The sequence below is a fragment of the Pangasianodon hypophthalmus genome, chromosome 23 (genome assembly GCF_027358585.1).
Source record: "Pangasianodon hypophthalmus isolate fPanHyp1 chromosome 23, fPanHyp1.pri, whole genome shotgun sequence".
NCBI classification, from domain to species: Eukaryota; Metazoa; Chordata; class Actinopteri; order Siluriformes; family Pangasiidae; genus Pangasianodon; species Pangasianodon hypophthalmus.
The window spans coordinates 19337062-19363166 of NC_069732.1; the positions used below are offsets into that span (position 1 = coordinate 19337062).

A 26105-nucleotide genomic window follows, 5' to 3' on the forward strand; every position below is an offset into this window, starting at 1 on the left:
ATATTTTTTCCTGTAAACGGCAGCTAAAGAACTACAACCCTTGTCTTACACATCTTTCCGTTGTGCTGAATCACAGTATTTGAAATAAAAGACACATGACTGATGGATTGCAAATAATAATAATAATAATAATAATAATAATAATAATAATAACAACAACAATAACAATAATAATAAAATAAAAAACAGACTGTAGAGAGCGACCCTTCTAGGAAATAAACCCACCTCTTTACTTTTGTTTGTGTAAAGCTGCTTTGTAAAAAAAAAAAAAAAAGCGCTATACAAATAAAAATGAATTGAATTGAAATTAAAAATGGAAATGAACGGAAACGGCATGGTACTTGGAGGCAGTAAACGCGGTATTTGTTAACACCGGACGAGGTTTTTTTTAACCTCAGTCGCTATTCACGTTTTTATAAGACAGATAATAAGATGCTGCGCGCCTGAATGCTACCATAAACCACATCTAAGCGTTTTGTCTCCAGCTGCCTTTAAAACCCCAAAACGGAAGTGCGGGGGGTTCACTGGCCTTTGGTCAGTTAATTTAGCTAAAAGTCACATGGACTAATAAAAAGGAGGGAAAAAAGAAACTTTCACCGGCGAATATAACTGTGGCAGTTGAGACAGTTTCCTGTTGCAGAGAGAGAAATGGAAGCCCAACAACATGAAACTACCTAAACCACTCAGCAGTCTAACATTAGAAACCTATAGTCAGTTAGAACCCAAAAGAGGGATTAAATAAGATTATTTTATGATTTATACGTATCCTATTTTGCATAGTTACACACAACGCCGACCACCGCATCAACCTAATACATAAAACATCAACTCACCTGTGCAGTCCAATATATTTCGAATGCACAAATTCCTGCAGCAAAATTTGACAGTCTGTAGTTTCTCGAAAGTAGCACCGTCTCACGCAGACTCTGTCAGTACTGCGCTGTGGCTAAACTCTCAACAAAGTGACGAGCCTCATCGAGCAACAAGCCATAAAATGTCACAAAAGAGGAATAAACTGGCTGCACTGCTCTGCGAGGTCAGTACTCAAGGGGTCGAGTCACGAATCTTTATCTCGTAAACCAAGCAGCAGTCAAGCGGATATTTAGTTGTGGATTTCAGTTCATTCTTATTAGGCAGCAATGAAGTGCAGCACTAGAAAAAAGAAGGTAAAATTTATATAAAACTTTCTTTAACACATCACTAATAGATATGAACAAACAGTTATTCAGAATTTAACAATTAACTATTTTTTATAAATGACAATGTAAACAAATGTGTGTATTAATTCTAATATGTACACTATTAACTAGAAATGAGTATCTTTATCTTTGACTTGATTTAAATATTAACAAATGTTCATAAATGACACTTCATGCAATTACTCGTGTGTATACACTATGTATACACACAGGCATGTTTACAGCTAATTTAGTAATGAAGGAATTATCCTAAGGGTACAGGAAACACATACGATAGTACATGAGCTACTTATCTTCTGTTCATAATCATAAATGATCCAATAATACGAGTAACTGCATGAAGTGCCATTTATGAACGTTTGTTAATATTTAAATCCAGTCTACATCTGCGTACATTCGGTGTGTTTGCGTTCTTGCCTTGTTTGACGCTGCCATGCCTTCAGCTTCTCCCCGGAGGAGGGTTTTCCTCCTTAAGAAAAACTACTCTCCAGACGTAGCGCATCATTTGTTTAGTGAAGAAAAACTACATCAACTTGAGTTACAGTGATCTATATTAGGAACTGTTACGAATGTCTTTGCAAAAAAAATTAATTGAGAGCACAGTGTTTTGGTTTTGAATGAGTCTATTCTTCTTCTATTCTTCTAAGATCAGGTGCCATAGTAAGCGTGAGTGTTGCTTGTCCATTCTGTAAGCAGTTTCAAAAGTGCTACAAAAATATCTTTTAATTGGTTTAATTTTGGAACTCGCTTTTAGGCTGGTTGAGGTCAGCCTTGTTGAGCAATTTTTATTTGTAATATTTGTTTGTAATATCTAAGCTTGCTGATTTAGGCTGGTCTCGGCCTAGTTTGGATTTACTAATGTTTTGTTATGATGTAAATGTTTCCCATTATGCCTTACCCACAAAACACTTACCAAATCTTGTAACCGTTCAGCTTTGAATTAGATAAAACTGTCGGTACCCAACGAGTGTCTGTGTTATGATTTCATGTCTTATGATATCAAGGTACATAATCATACGTGTCTGGATGTAATAAAAGAACTTAGCCAATGATAAATCTAAATATGTTCATATTAACATAAATATGTACAGTTAAGATCTTGTTAACACGCACAGGAAATTCAGCTAAATTATGACTGATAGATTGCAAACCTTTAGAAACATCAACTACACATTAACTGCTTCCACCCTAGGTATTGGAAAACGACCCGTTCGCACTCCCAGAGTATCAAATACTGAAGCATGGGCAAAAGCCTTTGGCTTCACTGCATACACGCAGGAGAGTGCCAGTGGCTTCACTATTTTGAGGCACTCTGTAATTCTGCTCTTATCAGTGAAAGGCCATATGCTTCATCTCTCCGACCCAAGGCAAACGCATTTACTTCGCACATGAACCTTGTGCTTCAAAGGTCTCTTACACACACACACACATACACACACACATACACACACAAAAGAATGAATGAACAAATCACAGTCCATAATAAAGCACAGCACTTTCGTGATTTTCTGCTCATGTTGTTCTTTAGTGCTAGACCTATCTGCACAGGCTCATAATATTTTAATTAGGATATTTATCAGAAGAAAACAGTTAATGACATGTTTGTGGAAGTTTCTTCATTAACCTTATTTTTGGTGCGCGATCATGTTGACCGATCAAATCATTTCTAAATTAAACTCCATGACCGTCCTATATTGTCAAACGTGTATTTATTTTATTTTGCTTTATTATTTCTAAGAAATATGATGGTGTTAATTGTATTCAAAGAGGGTGGTCTCCAGTGCAGGAGGCCTGGATCGGGTAATAAAAATATTTGGGCAAAAAAAATGTTTCATGCTAAATACAAGCTTTCTGTTTTTCTGGATACCTTTTCTTTTCTCCTTTTGTCTTGTTTGTAAATTGACTATAGCACTGGAAACCAGTGTAACCCAAAGCATGCTAAAGCTTATCAAATTTATATTTAATCTGTGCATTTTTAGCAACTACACTTTGTTTTGTTAAGATCCAGCCACTGCTGTGCATTATAGATGAAACTTGGTCCAACATTTTTGTAGCTACATTTGATTACAGGGCCAGTTGTATTGGAGGCTACATGCATGCAACATTCCATCTTCTTCTACATGCTAATATTTCAACACGTTTCAGACATGTAGCAAAGATGTTTGGGTTAGCATGCACATTTGGAGAGATTGAGACGCATTTATAGGTACAGCTACATGCACATAAAAACTAAAGTACACACACACACATCTTTAAACAGAATAATAAATAAATTTATTAAGAAATTATTTAGGCTGTTATTGTCACTGCTGCTGCCATTGTGGTAGACACGATGGGTAACATGAGAAACAGACGTGTTTAGAAGAGGTTATGCATGACATTTCATAGATACCGACATTTCTGTTTTTGCATTTCATGCGAACTGGGCTGTACAACCAACTACAAGTAAATGCAAAAAAGAAAGAGACCATCTAGGGATAACCCCACAGAAATGAAAAGACATCACTACATATAGTAATAAACTTTAACAAAAACCAACCAAGGACATGCACTGGGTTTAGTTATAGGCCAGATCAAAAAAGATAAGTTTTCAACTTAGATTTAAATTCTGACTCTGACGAAATAATTCTAAGAGATGCTGGTAAAGTGTTCCACAATTTTGTAGGTGCCTATCTCTCTTGTAGGTGTCTAAATTTGGTAGGTGCCTATCTCTCAACATTTTAAAATCAATTCTATAGCGGACTGGCAACCAGTGTAAAAAGAGTAAAACAGGAGTGATACGTTCATATTTACGAAAGTTTGTCAAAAGTCTAGCAGCTGCCTTTTGAACAATTTGTAGCCGATTTATATAAGCCATGCTTATTCTTACATAATGTGAATTGCAGTAATCAAGACGAGATGAAACAACAGCAGGTATCACTCTATAAATGATAAAAAGCTTTTGACCTTGGCCAAAGGCCTTCGCTGGAAGAAACTAGATTTGACCACTGCGTTTATCAAATTGTTTATCAAATTGTAGTGCTGAATCAAACACCAGGTTTTTCACATTAACATTTTTCATATTTATTGAAAATTGACTCCAAAACTTTAACTGTTTTAATTAACTAAAGGAAAAGAACAGAGGTCCTCGTACACGTTTCTTTGTCCTGAGTATCTTCTAACTAACTTTTTTTTTTTGGTAGCATCAGTAGCGTCAGCACGTACGTTAATAGGATGAGAGGGGTTTTCCACAGTCTAACACAACACTCTGACACTCCCCTCCTTCCTTTTAAGAATTTGCAATAACAGTTTACAAACAGGAGAAACTATGGGCTATCAGAAATAATAAACATAACATAACCGCTGTATATTGAAAAAAAAGGCTGTGCGTTTCACAATTTTCCATTATACCTTTTACAATTTCCATTATATATCTCCCCTTATACATTTAAGTATCCAGTTATTGGCAGGATTTAACTGTATGCAAAACTTAATATAAAACAACTGTATGGTAATATTTCTCAAGTTTAGGTCAGAGAACATCAGAAAACGACTGAAAAACATTATTCGTGAATTCAGGTTCAGTAACTCATTTTATCAGTATTTTACGCAGCGCTCGAATTGAGCGGCAGCTCGTAATTCCCCACCGCCAACAAGTAAAAACCAAAGAACACACCCCCCAACTTGGATTTCAAATTCATCGACTTTGGGTAGCCTTCTCACCTATCAGTTCCTACCCTTTATGGAGTGAGGTCAAATCAATATGGCTGCACAAGACATCAGGAAAAAAAGTAGTACTTCTTACCTTTAAAATGAGTTATACTGTACATACAAGTATTTGCTTTAGATCTATCAGGTCATAGAAGGTCATCCTTTAACTTCGCTGGAGACTATTGCAGACACAGGAAATTTCCACCAAACTCTGGGAAGTGTTTTGAACAGCCAACATGATAGCACACCAAATAAAGCTGCATTCAGAAGTCGCGCAGAGTGATGCTGCTCAGCAACCAGTGTAAACTTTTCTGTTCCATGTGTAGCAAGCTGGTTCAATGGTGGTGACCTTCTCTGAAACTGCCAATGTAATCAGATGATATAATGTGATGAAATGTATTTCAGTTTTTGTTAAAAGAACTCGCTGTCAGGGTGGAGATCGGGTTCATCCGAGAGCCGAAGAACAGAACTGCCGTTAGTTGAGGAATCCATGGTGCAACACTACAAGTCATTTTCTGTTGCTTCCAGTCTACGTCTGCACAACTAGTTTATGTAATATTAATAGGTTGTTGAAAGGCGGGGCAACCCTTTTTATTTAGGTTGCGTGTGTATTGATTGGAAAAGCTGCTTAAAATGCACGATTTAGCTTCATTCTCCGTTACTACTCTCTCTCTCAAGACAAGTCACACCTATCATATAATGAAGGTGTAGACGGATGCAACTGCAAACACAGGCAAAAAGTCAGGCGATCAGCGAACAGGATGAACTAGACAGGACTACTGCAAAAGCGTGAGACAGATCAGGTCAAAATCAGAGAGAAAATAACAGGACCAAAAGGCTTAGTCTAGTCAGGTGTACAAGACAACACTCAGCGTATAATTGGCAAAACATGAAAAGATGAGGGTCTCTATTTAGTGTGTGTGTGTGTGTGTGTGTGTGTAGCTGATTGAATGCAGGTGTGTTGATGACTGAGAGCGGGTAAGAGTGTGTGCATTCTTGGGGAGTGTAGGTTGAGGCGGCCATATTAGCAGGCCACGGAGATTGTTGGGATATGGAGTCCGCGGAGCGCTGTGAAGTGACACCACCATACTGATGCAGATCGTTTAAAAATATTAAAAGAAGAAGAAAAAGAAGGACGTTAAACTGATTATTTTAAAATTATTTATTTATAATTAAATCGATAGTAAGTCAGATAGATAGTTGCTTGATAATTTTATTTTAATGCAAGATCTTTGGTAATATGTGATGAGCTCACCTTTACCCCTCGTTTCGTCACAATTTGTAGAGTTTTCTGGCTCTGGGGATGATGCCCTATCGTCCGTAGTCATGCGTCATTTCCTTGAGTGTTCAGGGTTGGGTCTCCTTGCTTGTGCTGCTTGACCTTATTGCAGCTCTTCATTGATCATGATATTCTCCTCGATAGACTGGAAAATGTAGTAGGCATTAAGGGAACGGCCCTTTCCTGGCTCAGGTCTTATTTGAATGACCGTTATCAGTTTGTAGATGTAAATGGTGACTTTTCTACGCATGCCAAGATAACGTTTGGTGTTCCACAAGTCTTTGTTTTAGCCCACTGCTCTTTTCTTTATATACGCTACCTCTGGGCAAAATTATTCATAAACATGATATTAGCTTCCACTGTTATGCTGATGACACACAGTTGCGACCACTGTTTATTGGATTACCGGTTTGACTTTGTTGTCACGGATTGGATTGTTTGCCTGTTGTGGATTATTGTGCCTGTTTTTCCCACTACGTGTGTGTCTCACGATTTGGACTTGTCAGCAGATATTATCAAACTTCCCGCGCTTGGATTCAACCTTTGTCTCTACGTCGTACCCATTACACAGTTAGTCCAGAATGCAGCAGTGACAGTCCTTACTCGAATCAGAAGATATGACCATATCACCCTATTTTATCCACACTGCATTGGCTCCCAATCAAATCTTGTACTTATTATAAAATACTACTATTGATCTATAAAGCACTGAATGGTCTCGTGCCACAGTCCCTGAGTGAACTTTCGGTCTTTTATGATCCACCAATCCTACTTCGATCAAAAGGTGCAGGCTATTTGCTGGTACCTCGAATAGTTAAGGCTACAGCCGTTCTTTGTAAGAACTTTCTCTTACAAAGCCCCACACATGGCACAGCCTTCCAATTAGTGTTTGGGGCTCAGACAGTCTCAGCATTTAAATCTAGGCTGAAAATATATTTGTTTAGTCAAGCCTTGGCTGATTAATTTTTTTCTTAGGTAAAGGGGCAGGTCTGGTGGGTTCAAAGGCATAGAGTGTTGTGGTGAACTGGGATGTTTGGATGCTGTTGCCGCTCCACTCTCACGCGTTTACTCAGGTTTGTTGACGGTGGAGTGGCTGGCCGTTTTATGTCCCAGGGTGCCCTCATGTCTTTGTTAGCTTCTGGCTCTCCCTTTTACTTATGCTGTCACAGCTAGTCTTGCCAGAGTCCCTGCTTTCACTCTGCATGCAATGTATATTGTCGTTAACCATTACATGACAAAAGCTTACCTAACAATCTCTCCCTCTCTCCATCTCTCTCTCCCTCACTCTCTGTCGAGCTACACATGCTACTTCTGAGATACCAGTGATCCTGACCCTTTCTGGTCTCCGGACCTGCCTGATCTATCCTGCCGCCCTACTTCTGGTTGGAGTTCTCATCGGTTGAGATTGCTTGATGCTGCTGGGGGTGGCCCCACATAGACGGCCTGAAGATCAGTGGGATTACTGGGGATGTTGCCCTTTGGGGGCCGTGCTGATGGCTTGGAGATCTCACATGGGGAGTTGTACTGTCGTGGCTTTGGGGCTGCGGTAGCCACTAGCAGCTTTGTACTCAGGACTCCATCAATGGACAGTGGATAAGTTTAACAAACTGGACTTCTTGTGAAAACTTTGATGAATTTCCTGGTTACACAATTGCACTATTTGTCCATATAGTACACGTTTATAGAAGGGATTTATTTATTATTGCACTATCTGTTGCACCCAGATGAGGATGGGTTCCCTTCTGAATCTGGTTCCTCTCAAAGTTTCTTCCTCATATCATCTCATGGAGTTTTTCCTTGCCACCGTCGCTGCTGGCTTGCTCATTAGAAATAAATTCACATATTTGCAATTTATTTTGATTTAACTTAATTTGAATCAAATTATTTCTGTAAAGCTGCTTTGTGACAATGTCCATTGCTAAAAGTGCTATACAAATAAAACTGAATTGAAATGAATTAAATGCAATACAGGAATTGTAACACTGATGGTCGAAGGCAGTTGCACATCCAGAGTTTTAATTGGATCACTGAGTTAACACTTTATAACCTTAGATTTTCCTTGGGGAGAGGCACAGGGAACAAGAGGAACATGACATTTTATGAAATGAAAATGTGAAACAGTATTGAAACACATGGGAACTCTAGTAAATTATTATTGTGTTGTTCTTTAATAATTAATGATTATTTGAAACAGAATTACACATAAGTAATTGAGCTATAGTAATTAACCAGTAGTTATTTTAAAAGAGCCATAGTTATCTAGGAGTTCTGCAGGATAAATGTAAGACTCAAGTAATTACTGCTTAAGTCCCAGTTGATTACTGCATAATTAATAATCAACTTCTACTAACATACTCACTGAATAATTAGCTAGTAGGCCTTAGTATTTTATAGGAATAAATTAGCTGTTAATGAAGAACTAGTCATTCGTTCTTGCTTAGTTCCTGCATAGTTACCTATGAGTTATTGGACAGTATTGGAAAGTGTTACCAAAATTGTATATAGCTGTCTGTACAGTATATTCCTGTGATGGAGTGGCATTCCCACCATAGACCAGTGTTCGTAGAATAGGTTCTGGGCTCACAGTGACACTAAATAGAATAAAGAGCTTATAAATGAATGAATGTGTGTATAGGACTGCAAGTACTATGCCGCTGAATTCACCAATGGCATAGCAGGGCAACATTTCTGCAGGTTGCAATTCAAATTCTATTTTATTTCGACATTGTCAAAAAGCAGCGTTACAGAAATTTATTAAGGATATAAATTTTAAATTTATAAATTTATCTCTAGACTTAAACACTAAGACTGTGTCTGAGCCCCGCACTAATTGGAAGGCTGTTCCATAACTGTGCGGCATTGTAAGAGAAAGGTCTGTGCACTGCTGTAGCCTTAACTATTCGAGGTACCAACGAGTAGCCTGCTCCTTTTGATTGAAGTAGGCATTGTGGATCATAAAAGACCAAAGGTTCGCTCAGGTACTGAGGCACGAGACCATTCAGTGCTTTATAGGTCAATAGAAGTATTTTATAATCAGTGTGAAATTTGATTGGGAGCCAATGCAGTGTGGATAAGATAGGGGTGATGTGCTCATATCTTCTGATTCTAGTAAGAACTCTTGTTGCTGCATTCTGGACTAACTGGAGCTTGTTCATGCTCCTACTGGAACATCCAGACAGTAAGGCATTACAATAATCCAACCTAGAGGCAACAAAAGCATGAACTAATTTTTCTGCATCATGTAGTGACATTATATTTCTTATCTTAGCAATATTTCTGAGATGAAATGAGGCTCTTCTAGCAATATTATCTACACGAGCTTCAACTAAAAGTCAATAATCACACCAAGGTCTTTTACTGCTGCATCTGATGAAACAGAAAGGCCATCCAGAGATACTACGCAATCAGAAAGCCTTCTTCTAGCTGCATGTGTTCCTAGTACAAGTTCTTCTGTCTTGTCAGAATTAAGTAGAAGGAACTCAATAAGCGTCCAATGTTTAATGTCCTTTACACATTCCTCAACTTTATTAAGCTGGTGTCTCTCATCTGGTTGCTTCTATACTTAACTATGTAGTAGCCTTTATTTCACCACTGGATAGCTTTTTAATCTCTATTAACATGCCCCAGGGTTGTGGCTATGTGGGTGGTACTGGGTGACATCTGCCACCCTTGAAATAAGCCCTGCTATTGCAGTAACCTCCCTAAACATGAGGTTAAATCACTCATCATGCCTGAAAAATCTCTTGCTCTTATACAATACATGCAGACATAATGAATCATACCTAGCTCAGGTTGATGTAAATAATCATTATCGTGTTGTAGGTATTTTGATCAATACCAAGTATGGATTACAAAACGGGCTTACCAGGCACAGGCCCAGGGGCCCAAAGAGTCAAATGGCCAAAGTTCACCCTGAAAAACTGAAGAAATATTTTACATAATAACTATTTCTTCAATTCAGTATGGACTCTGAAACTCTGTAAGGGGAAATCCAAAAAATTACAAAACAACAGCTTCATTAGAACCTCTAACGGGCTGCTCGGAGGTGCCCTGGGAAAAATACACATGGACCCCCTTCCAAAAACAATAAATAAGACTAAATGGCAGTTACCTAAAGCTGTGGTTCATGAGGACCCTGCATGTTTTTTCCACCCCAATTTGTCTAGACCCTCCTTGCTCATCTAAAAGCATGGTCCTTCAGACCAGTATACAACTACTTTGTCCCATGCCCATAGGTGAATTTTTGCAGGACAGTGTGGGCCATTAGAAGTGCTGAGAGTTCTGCCTGTTGAAGCATTTTGTACTGTGAAATATTATGCATACCAGGTAACCTACATTGTACTTTTGTTGTGTGTCACTTGATTCCTTTAAATATGTAGTGCTGGGCCTAAACTGGAACAAATAATCTTTTTACATGAACATAATATATTATAACCTTTAGTATTTTAACTTTTAGTAATAGTTTATAGGTCCTGCCTCTTGCAAAAATCATGGATTGGATTGGATGCCCAATTTGATTGCAGATATAATATTGTTAAGCCTATTATCATTATCCTTTAAAAAGAGAAGCTTGTGCAGGCTAAATATATTTTGGCTCACTATTTCTCTAGTGTCTTCAGGGCCAGACAAATGTCCAGGTGGGTAGCTTCTACAATCATGCTTGCCAATTAAATATATTAGAACTGCAGGCTCCCTACAATATGATTTTTTATATTTTCTTTTCTTTTCTGCGCAGCAATCCACGAGGACAGTGGGATAATTTTCCTGTACCTGAGTACCATCCTGTTGACATGTAAGTCTTTCTTTCTTTCTCTTTGTTTATTTATTTATTTAGTTAGCACTAACGGCACTCAGCACCTTCAGCAAAATCAATAAAAACAAGAATCTTGATTTGATGTTGGGTGCTTGGCCCCCAATAGCAGTTTTAAATGAAACCAGCACATTAATATAAACCTGTCATTCTACTGAACTACTGTCTAAGCCATGCTGTTATACAGAAATAATGAACACCTACTGACCAATCAGATTCAAGCATACAACCATGCTGTGGTATAATTTACTATTATTTACTATATAATATTATATTGTTGTTTAGCCTATTTCTTTATTTGTTTATCTAGTATATATTATTAGTATTTTAACAGTTGCAGCTGCATTTGTTGGAAGCTTGAAAACGTCTTGCATCATGTGTTACCTTGTCACGTTATCACCTGACTTGCAAGTCTGATTGTGTTTGCAGAAAAGAAGAGTTCATTTCATGATTCCAGTAACTCTTAATCATTTGTCATGAAAATCAAAAACATTGTGCTTAATGTGCTTAATGTGAAGTCTTATTCAAACAGCATGGTGGTACAGGTGGGCATGGTTAAAATACACTGGTTCAGGTGGGCATGGTTAAAATACATTGGTACAGGTCGGCATGGTTAAAATACATTGGTGCAGGTGGGCATGGTTAAAATACATTGGTGCAGAATATGTCATAGAGAGCATTTGAATGAAAGGTTGATATGTTGATATGCAACGTATGCTTGTGACAGAATGCTGATATTCATATTCATGTTGATATTCTGCAAATATGTCACATGAGAAAGTTTTTCTGTGAGACAACAAACCATAGTTAAATCCCGGCTAACGTCGCTCGTGTTTACTGTCACTGTATCACCTCAATGCGCTTGCCGGCCTTCTTAAAGTTGAAATGAACTGTTGAGTTATTGTTTCATCATTAAGGCGCTTGTTATTACAACAGTTGTTTCTTTGGTCTTGAGGTCCTGTAGCAGGGGATACTATTGCAGGATAGTGTTGTAAGTGATCATGGCTAAGTGTCTTATCTGTCAGCCAGATTTTGACTTGATGGTCAATGAGGTTCAACTGAAGCCATTTCTCTTAGTTGATGTCCGCACTAAAGCAGAACTCCCTCTCAAGCTTGCAGATTTGATATTTCAATTCAATTCAATTCAATTTTATTTGTACAGTGCTTTTAACAATGCACAAAGCAGCTATACAGAAATATATAAATTCAGGGTATAAATTTAAAATTTATAAATTTATTCCTAATGAGCAAGCCAAGAGATGAGCAAGAGAGAAAGAGAGAGAGATTATTAGGTATGGTAATTGTCACTGAATGCTTAAGGACACTATACATTGTGTGCAGAGTGCAAGCAGAAACTCCAGCAAGACTATGACAGCATAACTAAAAGGAAGAGCCAGAAAGTAACACAGACACGAGGGCACCCTGAGACATAAAGCGTCCAGCCACTCCACCGTCACTCCATATTTGCTATAAGGGCACCTGTTATCCTGAACTGTTGAAGGTGCATCGCCATTCACAAATTAGAAGACACTCATACTAGTTCAAAATGACTATAAGCCAAAATTAGCTTGCGTTATACATTAAAATATTGAAAGAAATATTTTGTCAATAGTTTGGAACAGTTCAGTTGCCGTCAAGTAAGTATAATGTGCATGCGTATATAAAATCACATGAATTGTACTATTTGTTTTAAATGCTTTTTGTTATTTACAAAATTACAATTGGCTGTAGTTTGCAGCTACTTTTGTACATTTTAATTTACAGCACTTTACTCCTGGACTTTTATCTTTAACACACTTTTTGGCTTCCAGCCCAGTGTGCACTCCTCACACAAACACACCCACAAGCGTTTTTAAATGCCAGTCACCAGTAGAAGGAGCATTACATTTTTTTACAGGGTCATATACTACAAGCTAGGTAATATTACAAAGTACTTCTGTAAGTCACTCTGGATAAGGGAGTCTGAAATGCTATGAATGTAAATGTAAATGTACAATTATTACTGTACGACCACTTGATAATCGCTGAGTTGAGTGCATTTATAAAGTAAAAATACCCTGCTCTGGAGCGTTTTGGAGCCAATTTCATGACCAAAAATGTGATATTTTAGTCTATATAAACATTTTGTTGGAGGGGAAATCCTAGCCTTCCATAAATCTTATGTGCTTATAAAACAGCATATAAAAATTTTAACAGCAGCACATAAGATTGCAACCTTAAAGGGTTGATTTCGCTCATACATACTGTTCTTTCTATTGCTCGCTTCATAGTAGTTGCTGGAAGGGGAGTCAGGGTTACTGGTCTCTTACCCATCTTTCCCCTCCGTTTTCTGTTCTGGCAAGATTGTTGTTTTTCCTCAACAGCAAATCCATCACTGGACTTGTTTTCCACGCTTCCATACACTGTGTCGAAAAACTGGGCAAAATCTTGCAGCAGGACCCTGTTCCTTCTTATGCTTTTATTTAATTTGAACAGGGAACTAGAGCTGGATGCGAAGTGATGGGGAGGCCCCTTCCAGACACCTCAGTCACAGAATGTTACCTCTTGAACAGGCTGACTCTGCGGCAGGTTGGACCAATAAAGGTACAGAGCAGAGTGAGAAGAACAGTTTGAGACAGAAAAGCAGCACCTAATACATAGTACTTGCACCTGGGCATATACATATTGGAACCGACAGCAATGCTCTCATTAAAATCCATTATTAAACTGTGCTGTGTCTAGCTGGTGATAGTGTGACCCAAGCGCAGCATACTTAACATGCCTCAGGAGTGCGTGTGACTTGCCTCTCATGCTCCTTTATGCTTTTGAAATGTAAACTGACATGGAATTTCATCTCTTTCCATTCCGTAGGAGGCTATGGTCATGTAAAGGACACAAAAAACTGACAGGTCTCCTTGAAATGGTTCGCTGCATAATGGACGGACTGATATGACTTTTAAAAGACTATACGTAATTCTGTAACACACAAGTAAATATAATAACATAATAAATATAATAATATAATATAAGAATATAAAAACAATATAATGACTACTAAGTCTACTTTGCCCATTCACCTGAGCAGACCACTTCCTGGAAAGCAATTTATACATATGAGGGTCAGTTTTTAAATAATTACTTTAATGACAGTGCTTTTATGAAACTCGATCACATTTGTTAGTTCAAGCTGGGAGACTAAATACACCATCTTCTCAAAGTCCAAAAGCATACACATAGTGATTTCTATGCCTGCTTATGTAGGTTTGATGAGAAACGATTTAATTTAATCAGTTTGTCAAGTAACGTATTGAACCCACATGTATATCAGTGTATGTGGATATCAGATGAAAAAAGCCTAGACCTACTGAGAATTTACTTAGAATATAGAATGTAAGCCGTGCTGGATAAGAGCATATGCCAAATGCTTTGAATGTAATTTGAGGTTTTTTTTCCCTCCCTCAACCATTCTATGTTTTGTTTATCATGTTAGATTGTAAGCTGCAGTAGTCCACACACCAGATCAGTGGGTGGCAGTAATGCAAATAAAGTTGTTTGTCAACCACCTGAAGAAGAAGAAGAAGAAGGTGGAGTTGTTGGGCACTTCAAGTTAGCTTGTTGCTCACCTTATTGTGTGTTGGCTCTGTGCTTTGTGCACTGCTCTGTGTGTTGTATTGTGCTCTTTGCACTGTTCTGTTGATATAGTGCTTGGTAATTATGGTTTTAAACTATGTCTGTTCTTCAAGGGACAGATTGAACGTTGAGCTTGATCTGTAATTTGTGTTTAGAATACTTGGTCTTTGTAAATAGTAAATATTACATGTATTATATATATATTTTTTTACTTTATGTATATCTCACCAGGTGTAGGGGTGTGCTTGCCATTCTTGTTGGGTATGGGGTTTTGTCTGTTTATTAATAGTGAGATTAGATAAGGAAATTGACTTTTGTTTATTTTTGTTTAAAAGGTAATTTAGTTTATAAAAAAAACACAATATTTTTGTTTGTTCCTTTGACCTTGGTCCACCCTGTAGTTTTCTTTTATGTACAGCACCACATAAAACACTCTACATTGAGGGGAAATAAGTATTCAGACACTTTTGTTTTGTTATTAACATACCATGATATATAAAAAGTTTACACACCCTTGTTAAAATTGTTTTCGTGATATAAAAAATGAAACCAAGGTAAATCATGTCAGATCTTTTTCCACCTTTAATGTGATATAGCAACCAACAAAATTCAAGTGAAAAACAAGTAGAAGGACGACCCTTCAAAACTGATGACAGGACCAGAAGAAAACTGATCAGGGAGGCTGCCAAGATTTGATATTAAAGCAATATTAAAGCAGCTGCGCAAGTACTGGTCACTCCCTGCATGTGAAAATAATCTCTGGTGTTCTTCACATGTCTGGGCTATGGAATAGGGTAGCTAGAGGGAAGAGCTTTTTTAACAAAAAAAAAAAATCAAAACCCTTCCTTTTCAACTGTTCTCACTCCCAACATGCCAAATATTTAAACAAAGGCAGAAGCCTTTAGCGTCATTGCATATAAGCAGGAGGGATCCTATTGTTATCAGTGCAAGCCTTTTTGCTTCATCAATCAGATGTAAAAGGTAAACACATTTACTAGGTTGAAAAATCTAGCAAAGCATAGTCAATAATAGAGGACAACACTTTCATGATTTTCTGTTCTTGTTGTTCTTTAATGCTAATTTTAAGATTGTACCAGAATTCACCAATAAAGGTTGTCTGTCAAAATTTTTGATGGTCTGCAATTATATGATTATTATTAAACAAACTTTTTTTAATTGTAAAAGTTCAATCTGTAATTTGTAATTTAATTTTGTAATGCAATCTATCTGTAATTTAATTTTAAGTGGTCAGAAATATATTTTTAGTAAGAAGTTTTTACTAATCAAAATTAAGATTGAAGTTATCAATAATTAAATTTTGACTAGTCATAAATCACTATTGATTTACATTGAATTCCTGTCTTATCCTACTGGTACTATACTAATATATCCTACAGCACTATATTTTTTGACTAATTTCATTTATATTGTTACATCCATCCACTGTACTGCTTATCCTGCACAGGGTGCCCATTGCAGGGCACAATCCCATACACACACACTAATGACAATTTAGAGGGCAATCTGCCTACAACACATGTCTTTGAACTGGGGGAGGAAACTGGAGTACCCAGAGAAAACTCCACACATAAAGGGCAGAGGCAGGAATCAAACCCCCAACTCTAGAGGTGTGAGGCAAATGTGCTGACCACTAAGCCAGCATGCCCCCCACTGTTACAGCAAAACTTTGATTGTAGATATCAGTAATGTAATTGTTACTAGTCAAAATTCAGCCCTTTAACAACATGCCCCCAAAATGCCCCCTTCCCACTGTTCTATGCTCTTTAGAGAGCTTAGAGAGTTTTAATGCTTCCTGACTTCTATATGCTAAATTGCTATCGAGTTTTTAAAATATGGCAATACGGAGGTACCCAATCATAATGGATTACACTTTATATGCAGATAAACACAATGGCTGACGGCATAAAAGAATAAAGAATATGCAACAAAAGTTTCTATCAACAAAGACTGTAAAGCTTAATATTCTGATAGCCTCTCCTCTTTTTATGTGCCCAATGTAGCCTTGGCTGTGCAGTCGACTTCAAGTTCAGGGAGGGAGAGAAGACTGGAAAAGATGATTGCAGGCAGCACATCTGGTCTCACTGATGGAGTTCCAGCAATTAATCCATACTGCATTCCACTGAAAATCTAGATGACACTAGTTGAGAACAAACAGAGCTTGCCAGAAATAGGGGAAAGATGAAATGCCAGCAGGAGGGCCTTGGATAACATTGATAGAGATGAATGAAAGGAGATACAACAAAAGCCAGGTAACCTACTATATTCTAAGAATTGTGGGTACTGGAAACTAATGAATTTGTTTTATTAGCAGAGAATTGTGATGCAGATACACATGGTTTTGACTAAAATATTTATACATGAGACACCTGAGCTGAAACTGGTTAAAGTATTCATTCTGTGCTCAAGGAAAGAAATGTTTATAGTTGAACTTGTCTTAGCGATTTTTGACATGGCGCTTCACAGATAATAGACTAATTTAATATTTTCGCTTATAAAGAATGACAAAATATTCCAGAACAGCCACATATGATTTTGTTTAAGAACACCGCATTATGATAGATGATGTTTGCCTACCCAGTCTATTTCCATTGCTTTTGATCGATATACATAGTTTTATAATGTGCAAATTAATAGTAATATTGCTTTTTGAAATCACTCAAAAGGGGTAATTAGTATTTCAACATAATTTAAAATGTATGGAGTTGTGAATGAGGATTTCATGAAGATTAATATTTGCTGCTGATATAATGGCTGGGCTCAGCCCCACCTGCTAGTACTACACACTGTTTTACAATATGTAAAGGAGACTTTATCTTTAACAAAATTAGATTTATCAATAAATAGTCATTTCCTTTCGAAAATTAATAGAAGGTGTATTACAAGATAATAGAAGGATAATTAGAGTGAATTCTGGTATACTGGGACATCAGATAAACTGGAACAGCTGCATTTATTTTCCGGCCTATCAAAAGTCAGTAGGCTACTTACATTACTAAGCCAATTCAGTAGAACTGCTTGACATGACATAATGTGACATTATGTAAGTGGGTGTGGTCAGCGACAAACAGGAAGTTGGCCAAAAGTTTAGGAACAATGACATATGCTTTGGTTAGTTTTATAAGGTTATAATATTTTCATGATTAATATATTACACTACTTATAAAAACTTGCAGAGTGTAATAAAACAAACATAGGCTAAATTTAGTTCAAAACATGTAAAGATATTTATAATGTAATTGTTTCAAGAAACCATGTTCAGGTTGATCCATTTTTGGATGCCATGTTTCAGGTTAATTACAATACAATAAGTGGAGAGAGGTTAAGGGTTGTAATGGATGCATGAATGGACTCGGAAATATAGAACATCACTTATAACTACCAACTACTTAGTATACAGAGTTTTAGTTAGTTAGTTAGTTAGTTAGTTAGTTTGTTAGTTTTTTTTGGTTTTTTTTGTACCGTGTGATGCTACTACTGCAAGAAATAAATTATAAAATGTTTCTACTGTGGACATAAATTTGTTCATACAGATTTTTTAGAAAAGATTGTGTATGAATTTGGAAAATAGAAAAGAAAACTCCATCATTGTTGTTATGGCTGTAAGAAATTAATTACAGAAAGCTACTTAGGTCAACAGCTTAACGAGAAATGAATTTTACTTGGTTTACATAGAATATTAGAATATGGTGGCCTAATTTTACTATAAATTCCCATCTTTATTGTACATTCTTGACAGTGTATCCAACAAACATGTCTGATCTTTCTGGAATGTTACAAACCCAGCTACAGTACTCAGTGACATCAGATAGAAGATAGTTCCACAGGTCTTCAGCTATAGACCATTGCTACTTCTGGTTTAAATCTGAATATGAAAACAGAGCACTGAACAAATACAGATATTATTGTTTTTTAATCTAATATTATAGACTTTCTGCTTTAATTTAATGGTATTTACATCCGGGGCAGGAATTGCAGCACACACGAATTTAGCATTTGCTGAAGGTAAAATTGAAGACAAAACACCATGAGAACATGCAGGAAGTGAAGACAGCTGCAGTAAAGACCTGGCAGAGCTTCATCAGGGAGGAAAGCCAGCATCTCCTGATGTCTCCAGGCAGTCAGTGACTACTTTGCAGCCAAGTAATAAAAATGAGTATTTAATTTAAATGATTATGTTTGTCCTATTACTTTTGGTCCCCTAAAAAAGGGGGGTGGAGGGTTGGACCACATTTAAATGTGTTGTAATTCCTACACTGTTCACCCGATTCTGATTTAAATGCCTTCAAAATAAAGCTGAAAGTCTGCACTGTGAGCCCATATTTAGCATTTAATTTCACCTCCAATATACCTTGGTAGACAGCTAAAATAACAAAAACTTTTAGCTGTCAGTGTCCAAATATTTATGGACCTGAGTGTATACTGTATGTAGTATATGTGCAATAGCCACCATTTTAGTCTAGCTTTCTAACAAACGCAATTACTGTTTTTGAGCTATGACTGAGCAAAAGATAAGGGATGCAGCTTTAAATGTTTCGCTTTTAAATCTGCTGACAGGCTCACAGGAGTCAAGTGTTGTCAAGTGCAAAAGGTTATCCTTATACAATGATCGTAGTGTAAGCAATTTCTGTTAAAGCAGCATTATTTAAAATATTTTTAAATCTTATAACATTATTTTATATTTTTAAAAAAAACATTTTTTCACTTAGTCATTTAAATGAAGATGAGGGAACCATTATTATGAACAAAATAATTGTAATTCTTTTTTCCACCTCAACAGATAAGTCAGATTTTAAACATCAATTTTAGATGCTATTTCTAATTTGCTCATTAGGTGGCAAAAGAAACATGATTTTACTCAGAATAAAATCTTACCTGTCCATGCTTTCTTTACCAGCCAGTGAATACCTGTGCGTAATGTGACATGATTCCAGATGCTGTAGTATTTTGGGCACGGTTCTCAAATTCACTTAACCATAAGTGCTGCGTTTATGTTATGAAGCTAGGTGCACAGTGTGCTATCTACACATTAGGTTAATACCATCATATACACCGATCAGCCATAACATTAAAACCACTGACAGGTGAAGTGAATAACATGAGTAACTTGGTACAATGGCACCTGTGAAGAGGTGGGATATATTAGGCAGCAAGTGAACAGTCACTTCTTAAAGTTGATGTGTTGGAAGGAGGAAAAATGGCAAAAAGTGTAAGGCAAGTGCAACTTTGACAAGGGCCAAGCTGTGATGTCTGGATGACTGGGTCAGAGCATCTCCAAAACGACAGGTCTTGTGGGGTGTTTCCGGTGTGCAGTGGTTAGTACCTACCAAAAGTGGTCCAAGGAAGGACAACTAGTGAACCAGCGACAGGGTCATGGGAACCCAAGGCTCACTGATGCGCATGGGGAGTGAAGGCCCGTCTTGTCCGATCCCACAGAAGAGCTACTGTAGCACAAACTGCTGAAAAAGTTAAAGCTGTCTATGATAGAAAGGAGTCAGAACACACAGTGCAGTGCAGCTTGCTGTGTATAGAGCTGCGTAGCTGCAGAGCGGTCAGAGAGCCCATGCTGAGCCTGTCCACCACCGAAAGCTCCTACAATGTGAGCAGAACTGGACCATGGAGCAATGGAAGAAGGTGGCCTGGTCTGATGAAGCACGTTTTCTTATATTTTCTTATATATATATATATAATAGAACTGATGTATCTCTAATAGAGTTGAACAAGAATAAATTTCTGTCTAATACATAAAATACTTTTCAAGAATTTTCTATGAATCGATCTATGTACAGTGTGTCGTTATATATGCATCTTGCAGTTTGCTCATTAGGGACAATTAATCTAAAATAATATAGGTGAGTAAACCACAATACATTTTAATTCCAGGTTTCTCTCTCTCTCTCTCTCTCTCTCTCTCTGTGCATGCGTGTGTGTGTCTAATATGCATATTCTTCATATATTATTATTATTATTATTATTGTTGTTGTTGTTGGTGTTGTTGTAATAGTAAAAGTAAAAACGTGTGAAAGGTAGCTTTCTGGCTATTAGTCTGGGAAAGACAAATGTTTTTGAGTTTGAAGAGAATATTTAAAATAATGTCAGGTTCTGATGTGACCTTATTTTCTTAAGAATTCTTCAGAATGTCATTAGAATCACCGGTTCATCCTATCTAGTTTGTATGTTAGGCTTGTGACATTGATTTTTTTTTTCTAAAGAGAGCGATAAAAGGTTTAATCTTAATCGCTAGCCTAAAAGACAGGGAAAAGGGCATTTTTACTATTTCCGCTTTAAGGAGCGTAGGGCAGAAATAATATTATCAGCTGTACAGTATGAAGCTGTTGCAAACGCAAAAAATAAGCTGGACGGCGAATTTTCAAGTGACTTTTCGGTAGTCTAATATTCACGACATTTTTACTGCTGATGCTGCTCACTGTTGAGCGGGAGACTTAAGGTCAAAAAGTGGAAGAAAAAAATAACCTATGTAGTCACCTTATAATTACAATCACCACTGACATTATTTGTAAAGTGTTAGATTTGACGTGCCGTTGAACTGCAGCTCTGTTTGGGGTCATCTTTTTTGGGTTAAAATCTTTGTGCTTTCCCCCATCTTTTGGCCGAAAACTGAAAAAGTAGACTGAACTGGGCGGGCATTTCAGGAAGTTATCTGTTAATATCAGAACTCCTACATAAAATGCGTAACGGCTGGCAGGCCTAGTAATGTAATACACTATAATATAATATAATATAATATAATATAATATAATATAATATAATATAATATAATATAATATAATATAATATAATCTTGGCAATGTAATGTCGTGTAGGGACAATATCATTATATCGGACAAGCCTATGTTCTTACGTTCTGCATGAGCTTGCATTCACTACATGACTAACTGTATTAAAGTAGTGAAAGACATAAAATGTCTGCTGTAATGCTTGCGCTATACTTTATACTCTATACTACCTCTATCGTATGGAGGCTATTCATGAATTCAAGTAATAGTCATGTTTATTTGCTTTTAGGGAAACGACTTTTTGACCAGAAATCATAATTTAGAGGAAATATTCAGAGTTAATGAACTGAACCAATCCAAACTCATCAGCAGATGGCACTGTTGCTCTACAAATGAGCTTGCAGCGCAGCATATTGTCTCGATTCCGTACAGAATGATGCTGTACGGAACAAAATTAAAAATGAAGCTATGTATTGAAACAACCCACATCGCCTTTTTGACATACAGTAACGTTCTTGGACACACAACACAGACGAGGACTGACTTGAGGAAACTTTGCAAAGGCGTGAATAAATTTACTGAATATTTCAGGCAGAATTCTTTTAGTGATTTGAACTTGGTGACGTCAAAAGAAAACGGTTTTATCTTTAATTATATCAATGGTTTATTGAGACGGGCTTGAACAACATTAATCTGGCATAGACGCAGATGAGTCACTCTAGTATTTAGATAGATAAGAAAAATTATTATTATTATTATTATTATTATTACTAAAATGGTACTGTACATGAAATAGGGAAACAATTTATCAACTGGTTTCTCCTCATATTTATCGCTGAGCACAAGGCGTGAGACCGCGAGCAAAAAAACCTTAAAGCGCAGAAGTCTAGCACAGAACCAGTCAGCAACTGACAAGCCTGCTACTGTGTCATTTTCGGACAGCATCCACATTCGTGGAATTTTTATGAGAAGTTGCGTAAATATTGGATTTTCACAACCGACAGCGTTAGTGATGTTCTTAGTCCCGAGTTGCGGCAATCACACACTGCGCACCACAGCCTGGCGCAGAGGGGAAATGTCGCTCCGCGTCAACATCTCATTTCTCAGATTCCAAGGCATTTTCTGCGAGCTGGTAGTCTAGGCAAACGAAGAATTCAATAAAACGTCTATATTCACATATATAGTTTTGTGTGCATTCGAATGTTCCTTTCTGTTGTATTTAACCGTTAGTTTTTAATTTGTTGACAATTTTCTTCTCTTTTACTCGTCGGTTCTGAAACCAGATGGTCACCTGTCTTTCAGACAGGTTGGTCAGTGCGGATATCTGCCTGCGCTTGTCCTTGGTAATGAACTTGTTGGCTGCGTATTCGCGCTCGAGTTCTTTCAGTTGCACCTTCGTGTATGGGACTCGTTTCTTTCTGCCGCGCCGGAACGGACTTGCGTCTGCCCCCCTGTGAGGAACTGAGTCTGGAAAGAAATCCAAAATGCAGTTGATTAGAAATTTCACCTGCCATCCCATCAATAAATAAAGTCATTCGACTGGTATTTTATCAGAAACTCACATTTGATATTATTTCATTAAAACAAGTTAATCTTATTAATTAATTCATTATATGGATGTGGATAATATGGTTATGACTATGGTCACCATGCAGCAGTAACATTTTTTGCACAACAAATTCCTTTAGAATCGGATGCATAACCCAGAAAATTGTTTCTTTTACCTGGTATAGATGATTTCCAAACGTGCTCTGTATGCGGTTGCTCCTTTTCACAGCGGACTTGCGCGTTCCAGCCGCTAGCGCTGATTGCCCATGGCTGATAACTTTCCACAGGCAATAAAGAAGACTCGGACCTGTGCTCCGATGGCCCGCTCACAGCCTGCACTACAGGTACATCTAGGTAGCCGGCAAAGGGCTGGTACGGACTCGAACCATAGCTCGGGTAGAATGCAAACTCCTTGGCTCGAGAAGCAACATAATCTTCGGCCGACGGGGTTGACATATCCATATATTTATCCCCGTATTGCGAGGAGGCAGAGACTGGCGAATGAGCGGAAGATTTAACCCCACTGCCAGCCCAGTGAGGGTGAGACACTTGGCATGAGTAATATCCACCGCTGCCAAAATACCCATAAGGCAGCGATGCGCCGCCAGATCCCTGCGAGGCCGTGCACGGGCTGCATTGTTTTCCAGGCTCACCAACTCCTGCAGTAGTCACTTCGCTCGACGTGTAGGCAGCGCTGGGAGCCATGAGATTTCTGCACGAGCTCGGTGCAAAACTGCCTCCCGCAAATGCGTCCATGTTCTTGCCTGCGTCTTCCAGAGCACTGGTGCTGTCATATAAAAACATGACCGGGTCGGTCCAGCGCGAGCGCAGGACCAGTGACGTTGTCATAGCCAGTCGAACATCGAGGCGTGGGGCTCTTTCACTTAAAAATCTTCTGAAATGAACAACAGCAGAAAAACCAATTCTGCAGAAGTCAAGAGATTCGGACGCGCCCTTTGCGCCTCCCAAGGTCGTGTTGTCATTGGTTCATGCGTCCACGTGATATGCCTAGGAGGACGTTTCAATCATACACATTTAAACTAAAGAAAAAGCTGGGCTATTAACGAACAGTCCTGTCAAAGGAGGTGGAAACGGTGTTCCAAAAAACAGAGGTGAGTAAGATAAGTGTGCAAATGTATATAAAGCCCTGCATCTTTATTTCTACAGCCTTAACATAATTTGGAATAGTGGAAAGGAAACAAAAAACTCTGCTGCGCCGTCGCAGTCAAAAATATCTCATCAAGTCTTCATCAGTCGGTTTTACGACGACTTCCACTGATTCTGCTTTTGCCCTTGAAAACAACAAAGACCCTGCCGGCATACAAATATGAGCTCATTGTTAATTCACAATGAATTTATGGACAAAATGGGCAAACGTAATTTTCCCAAATTTTCTGAAATTGCGTTGTTTTATCTCTGTAGCAATATCTTTACTCGCACTGACATTTTGTGTAGCTATATCAATATTTACCACCGATATTTTGTACCCTACAACAAAGAAAACATTCCTGAAGTCACGTTTATTAGCCATGTGTTATAGAAATGTACACGGTACACTTTACCATGCTATTTCCAGGACCCTGATACTTCATAGTGATTTTATATTATCCCGAGATGCCCACTGTATAATGGTGTAAACACGACTTGCAGCCAATAAATATTCGGGGAAATTAAAATCTTGACCGCAAAGAATATCAGCAGTAAAAAGAAATGTTCACATGGAAACTCTTTGGTAACGTGATTAAAGTCCAGGCAGCTTCCGTTGAATTTACGAGACGCTAAGACAGACAACAGTCTGTGTGTGTGTGTGTGCGTGTGTGTGTACATTTTATGTGTGGCCTGGCCAAGGTCAAGTTGAATGTCTGGCCTGTTGGTCCATTCAGGCTTTGAAGGACCGTCTCAGTGGTCACAAAAGAGTGGAGTAATTGAAAAATAATGGTCCACTGTATTAAACGCTTCTGAAATGATTTCTACCTTTACTAGTCTTCGCTTTTAAGCACTGTGTGAAGAGAGGCAAATCCGTTCATTCTAGTAGCAGTAATTTTTGTTGCGCCTCCTAGTTAAACATCTTCACAGGAAATCGCCAGTTTCTCTTCTGGGTTTTGTCCAAAGAGTGTGAAAAGTATAGATAGCTAGTATAGCATAGATCTGAATAGACGCCTATCGGATATCCTGCCCTGAAGGAAGTCCAGTCTGTAGGTCCGTGTTCACTGTAGTAAAGTTCACAGCTGCCAGGCAAAAGAGTTTGTGCGTGGACACACGCTTTATCCGTGATTTTAGGACGACGCACAGAAGAATTTAAATTCTGACGTCTGCGAAGCCTGCTCCTGTTGCTATTGATTAAATCCGGTGTGTAAGGACGATCTGAGAAGGAATCGACCATGACTCATTTTTATTAAGCATTGAAATAAATTAAACTTTAAACTTTATTCACATCTAAAAATCAAACTCCTCATCACTTATTCTTGGGCCTTGACCCAATATGTTAAACGAAATTTCGTATTCTTTGTTTGTAAACACGCATGTTTCTTTTTTTTTATTTTTAACTACAGGGCGTCCGAAAAGATAGGAACCAATGGGAGTTAAATCATATATACGTGATTTTGTATTTATTATTTATTTACTTATTGATTTAAACCTATTGTTATATTTGGGTTTTTCTTTTCACGTGAAAATTTCATTAACATTGGATGAAAGGTTAGAGATAGTACTTCTTGGTACTCTTATTTGTTCCTGACTTTTTAGACTCCCTGTATTTATGAAAATGTACAATGCATGATATCTAAGATAAGGATATTTAATTAAACATAATCATCTGAATTATGTTTGGACCTAACGCTACAGAATGCTAACCTACTATAGCCTATAATTAAACAAACCAAATAAAATTTCTAATTCATGTTAAGATCACTTTGAAAAAATAAAAGTGAACAACAAATACAGAAGACACTGAGCCCTGTGTGTTGGTAGTAAGGCACTCCTAAACACGATATCGACCAGTTGCGCTTCGACCAATAATTAAGCTGCAAGAGTTTCATGTACAATTATTCAAAAATTCCTTTCAACGAAACAAACGCACATTCCGAATTAAAACGTATATCGTGATGATGTGAAGGGATTTTAACGGTGCAAGTCTAGTTTTAGTAGACTAAAATTCCAAATGAAATGGCTTCGACAAACTTAACTCTCGATGCAAGGCAGTGTATTGGTGTAGG

General features: G+C 37.7%; 1 protein-coding gene and 1 long non-coding RNA gene across 3 annotated transcripts; one reads left to right on the top strand and one right to left on the bottom strand.

Moving 5' to 3' along the window:
• Window positions 1-839: 839 nt before the first annotated feature.
• LOC117595873 (uncharacterized) lies at window positions 840-18690 on the top strand. Of its 2 annotated transcripts, none has more exons than XR_004577061.2 (3): window positions 840-1166; window positions 10904-10960; window positions 16609-18690. It is a non-coding gene; the product is annotated as an uncharacterized LOC117595873 (long non-coding RNA). The 2 variants fall into 2 exon arrangements; XR_004577060.2 differs by lacking the exon at window positions 16609-18690 and adding an exon at window positions 13454-15519.
• A 2746-nt stretch (window positions 18691-21436) lies between these two features.
• On the bottom strand, window positions 21437-23833 carry hoxa13a (homeobox A13a). The gene is made up of 2 exons (XM_026929972.3): window positions 23067-23833; window positions 21437-22809 (listed from the first exon to the last, which is right to left on the bottom strand). Exons 1-2 carry the CDS (start codon window positions 23737-23739, stop codon window positions 22562-22564), a joined length of 921 nt encoding a protein of 306 aa, XP_026785773.3. The 5' UTR covers window positions 23740-23833; the 3' UTR covers window positions 21437-22561.
• Window positions 23834-26105: the final 2272 nt, after the last annotated feature.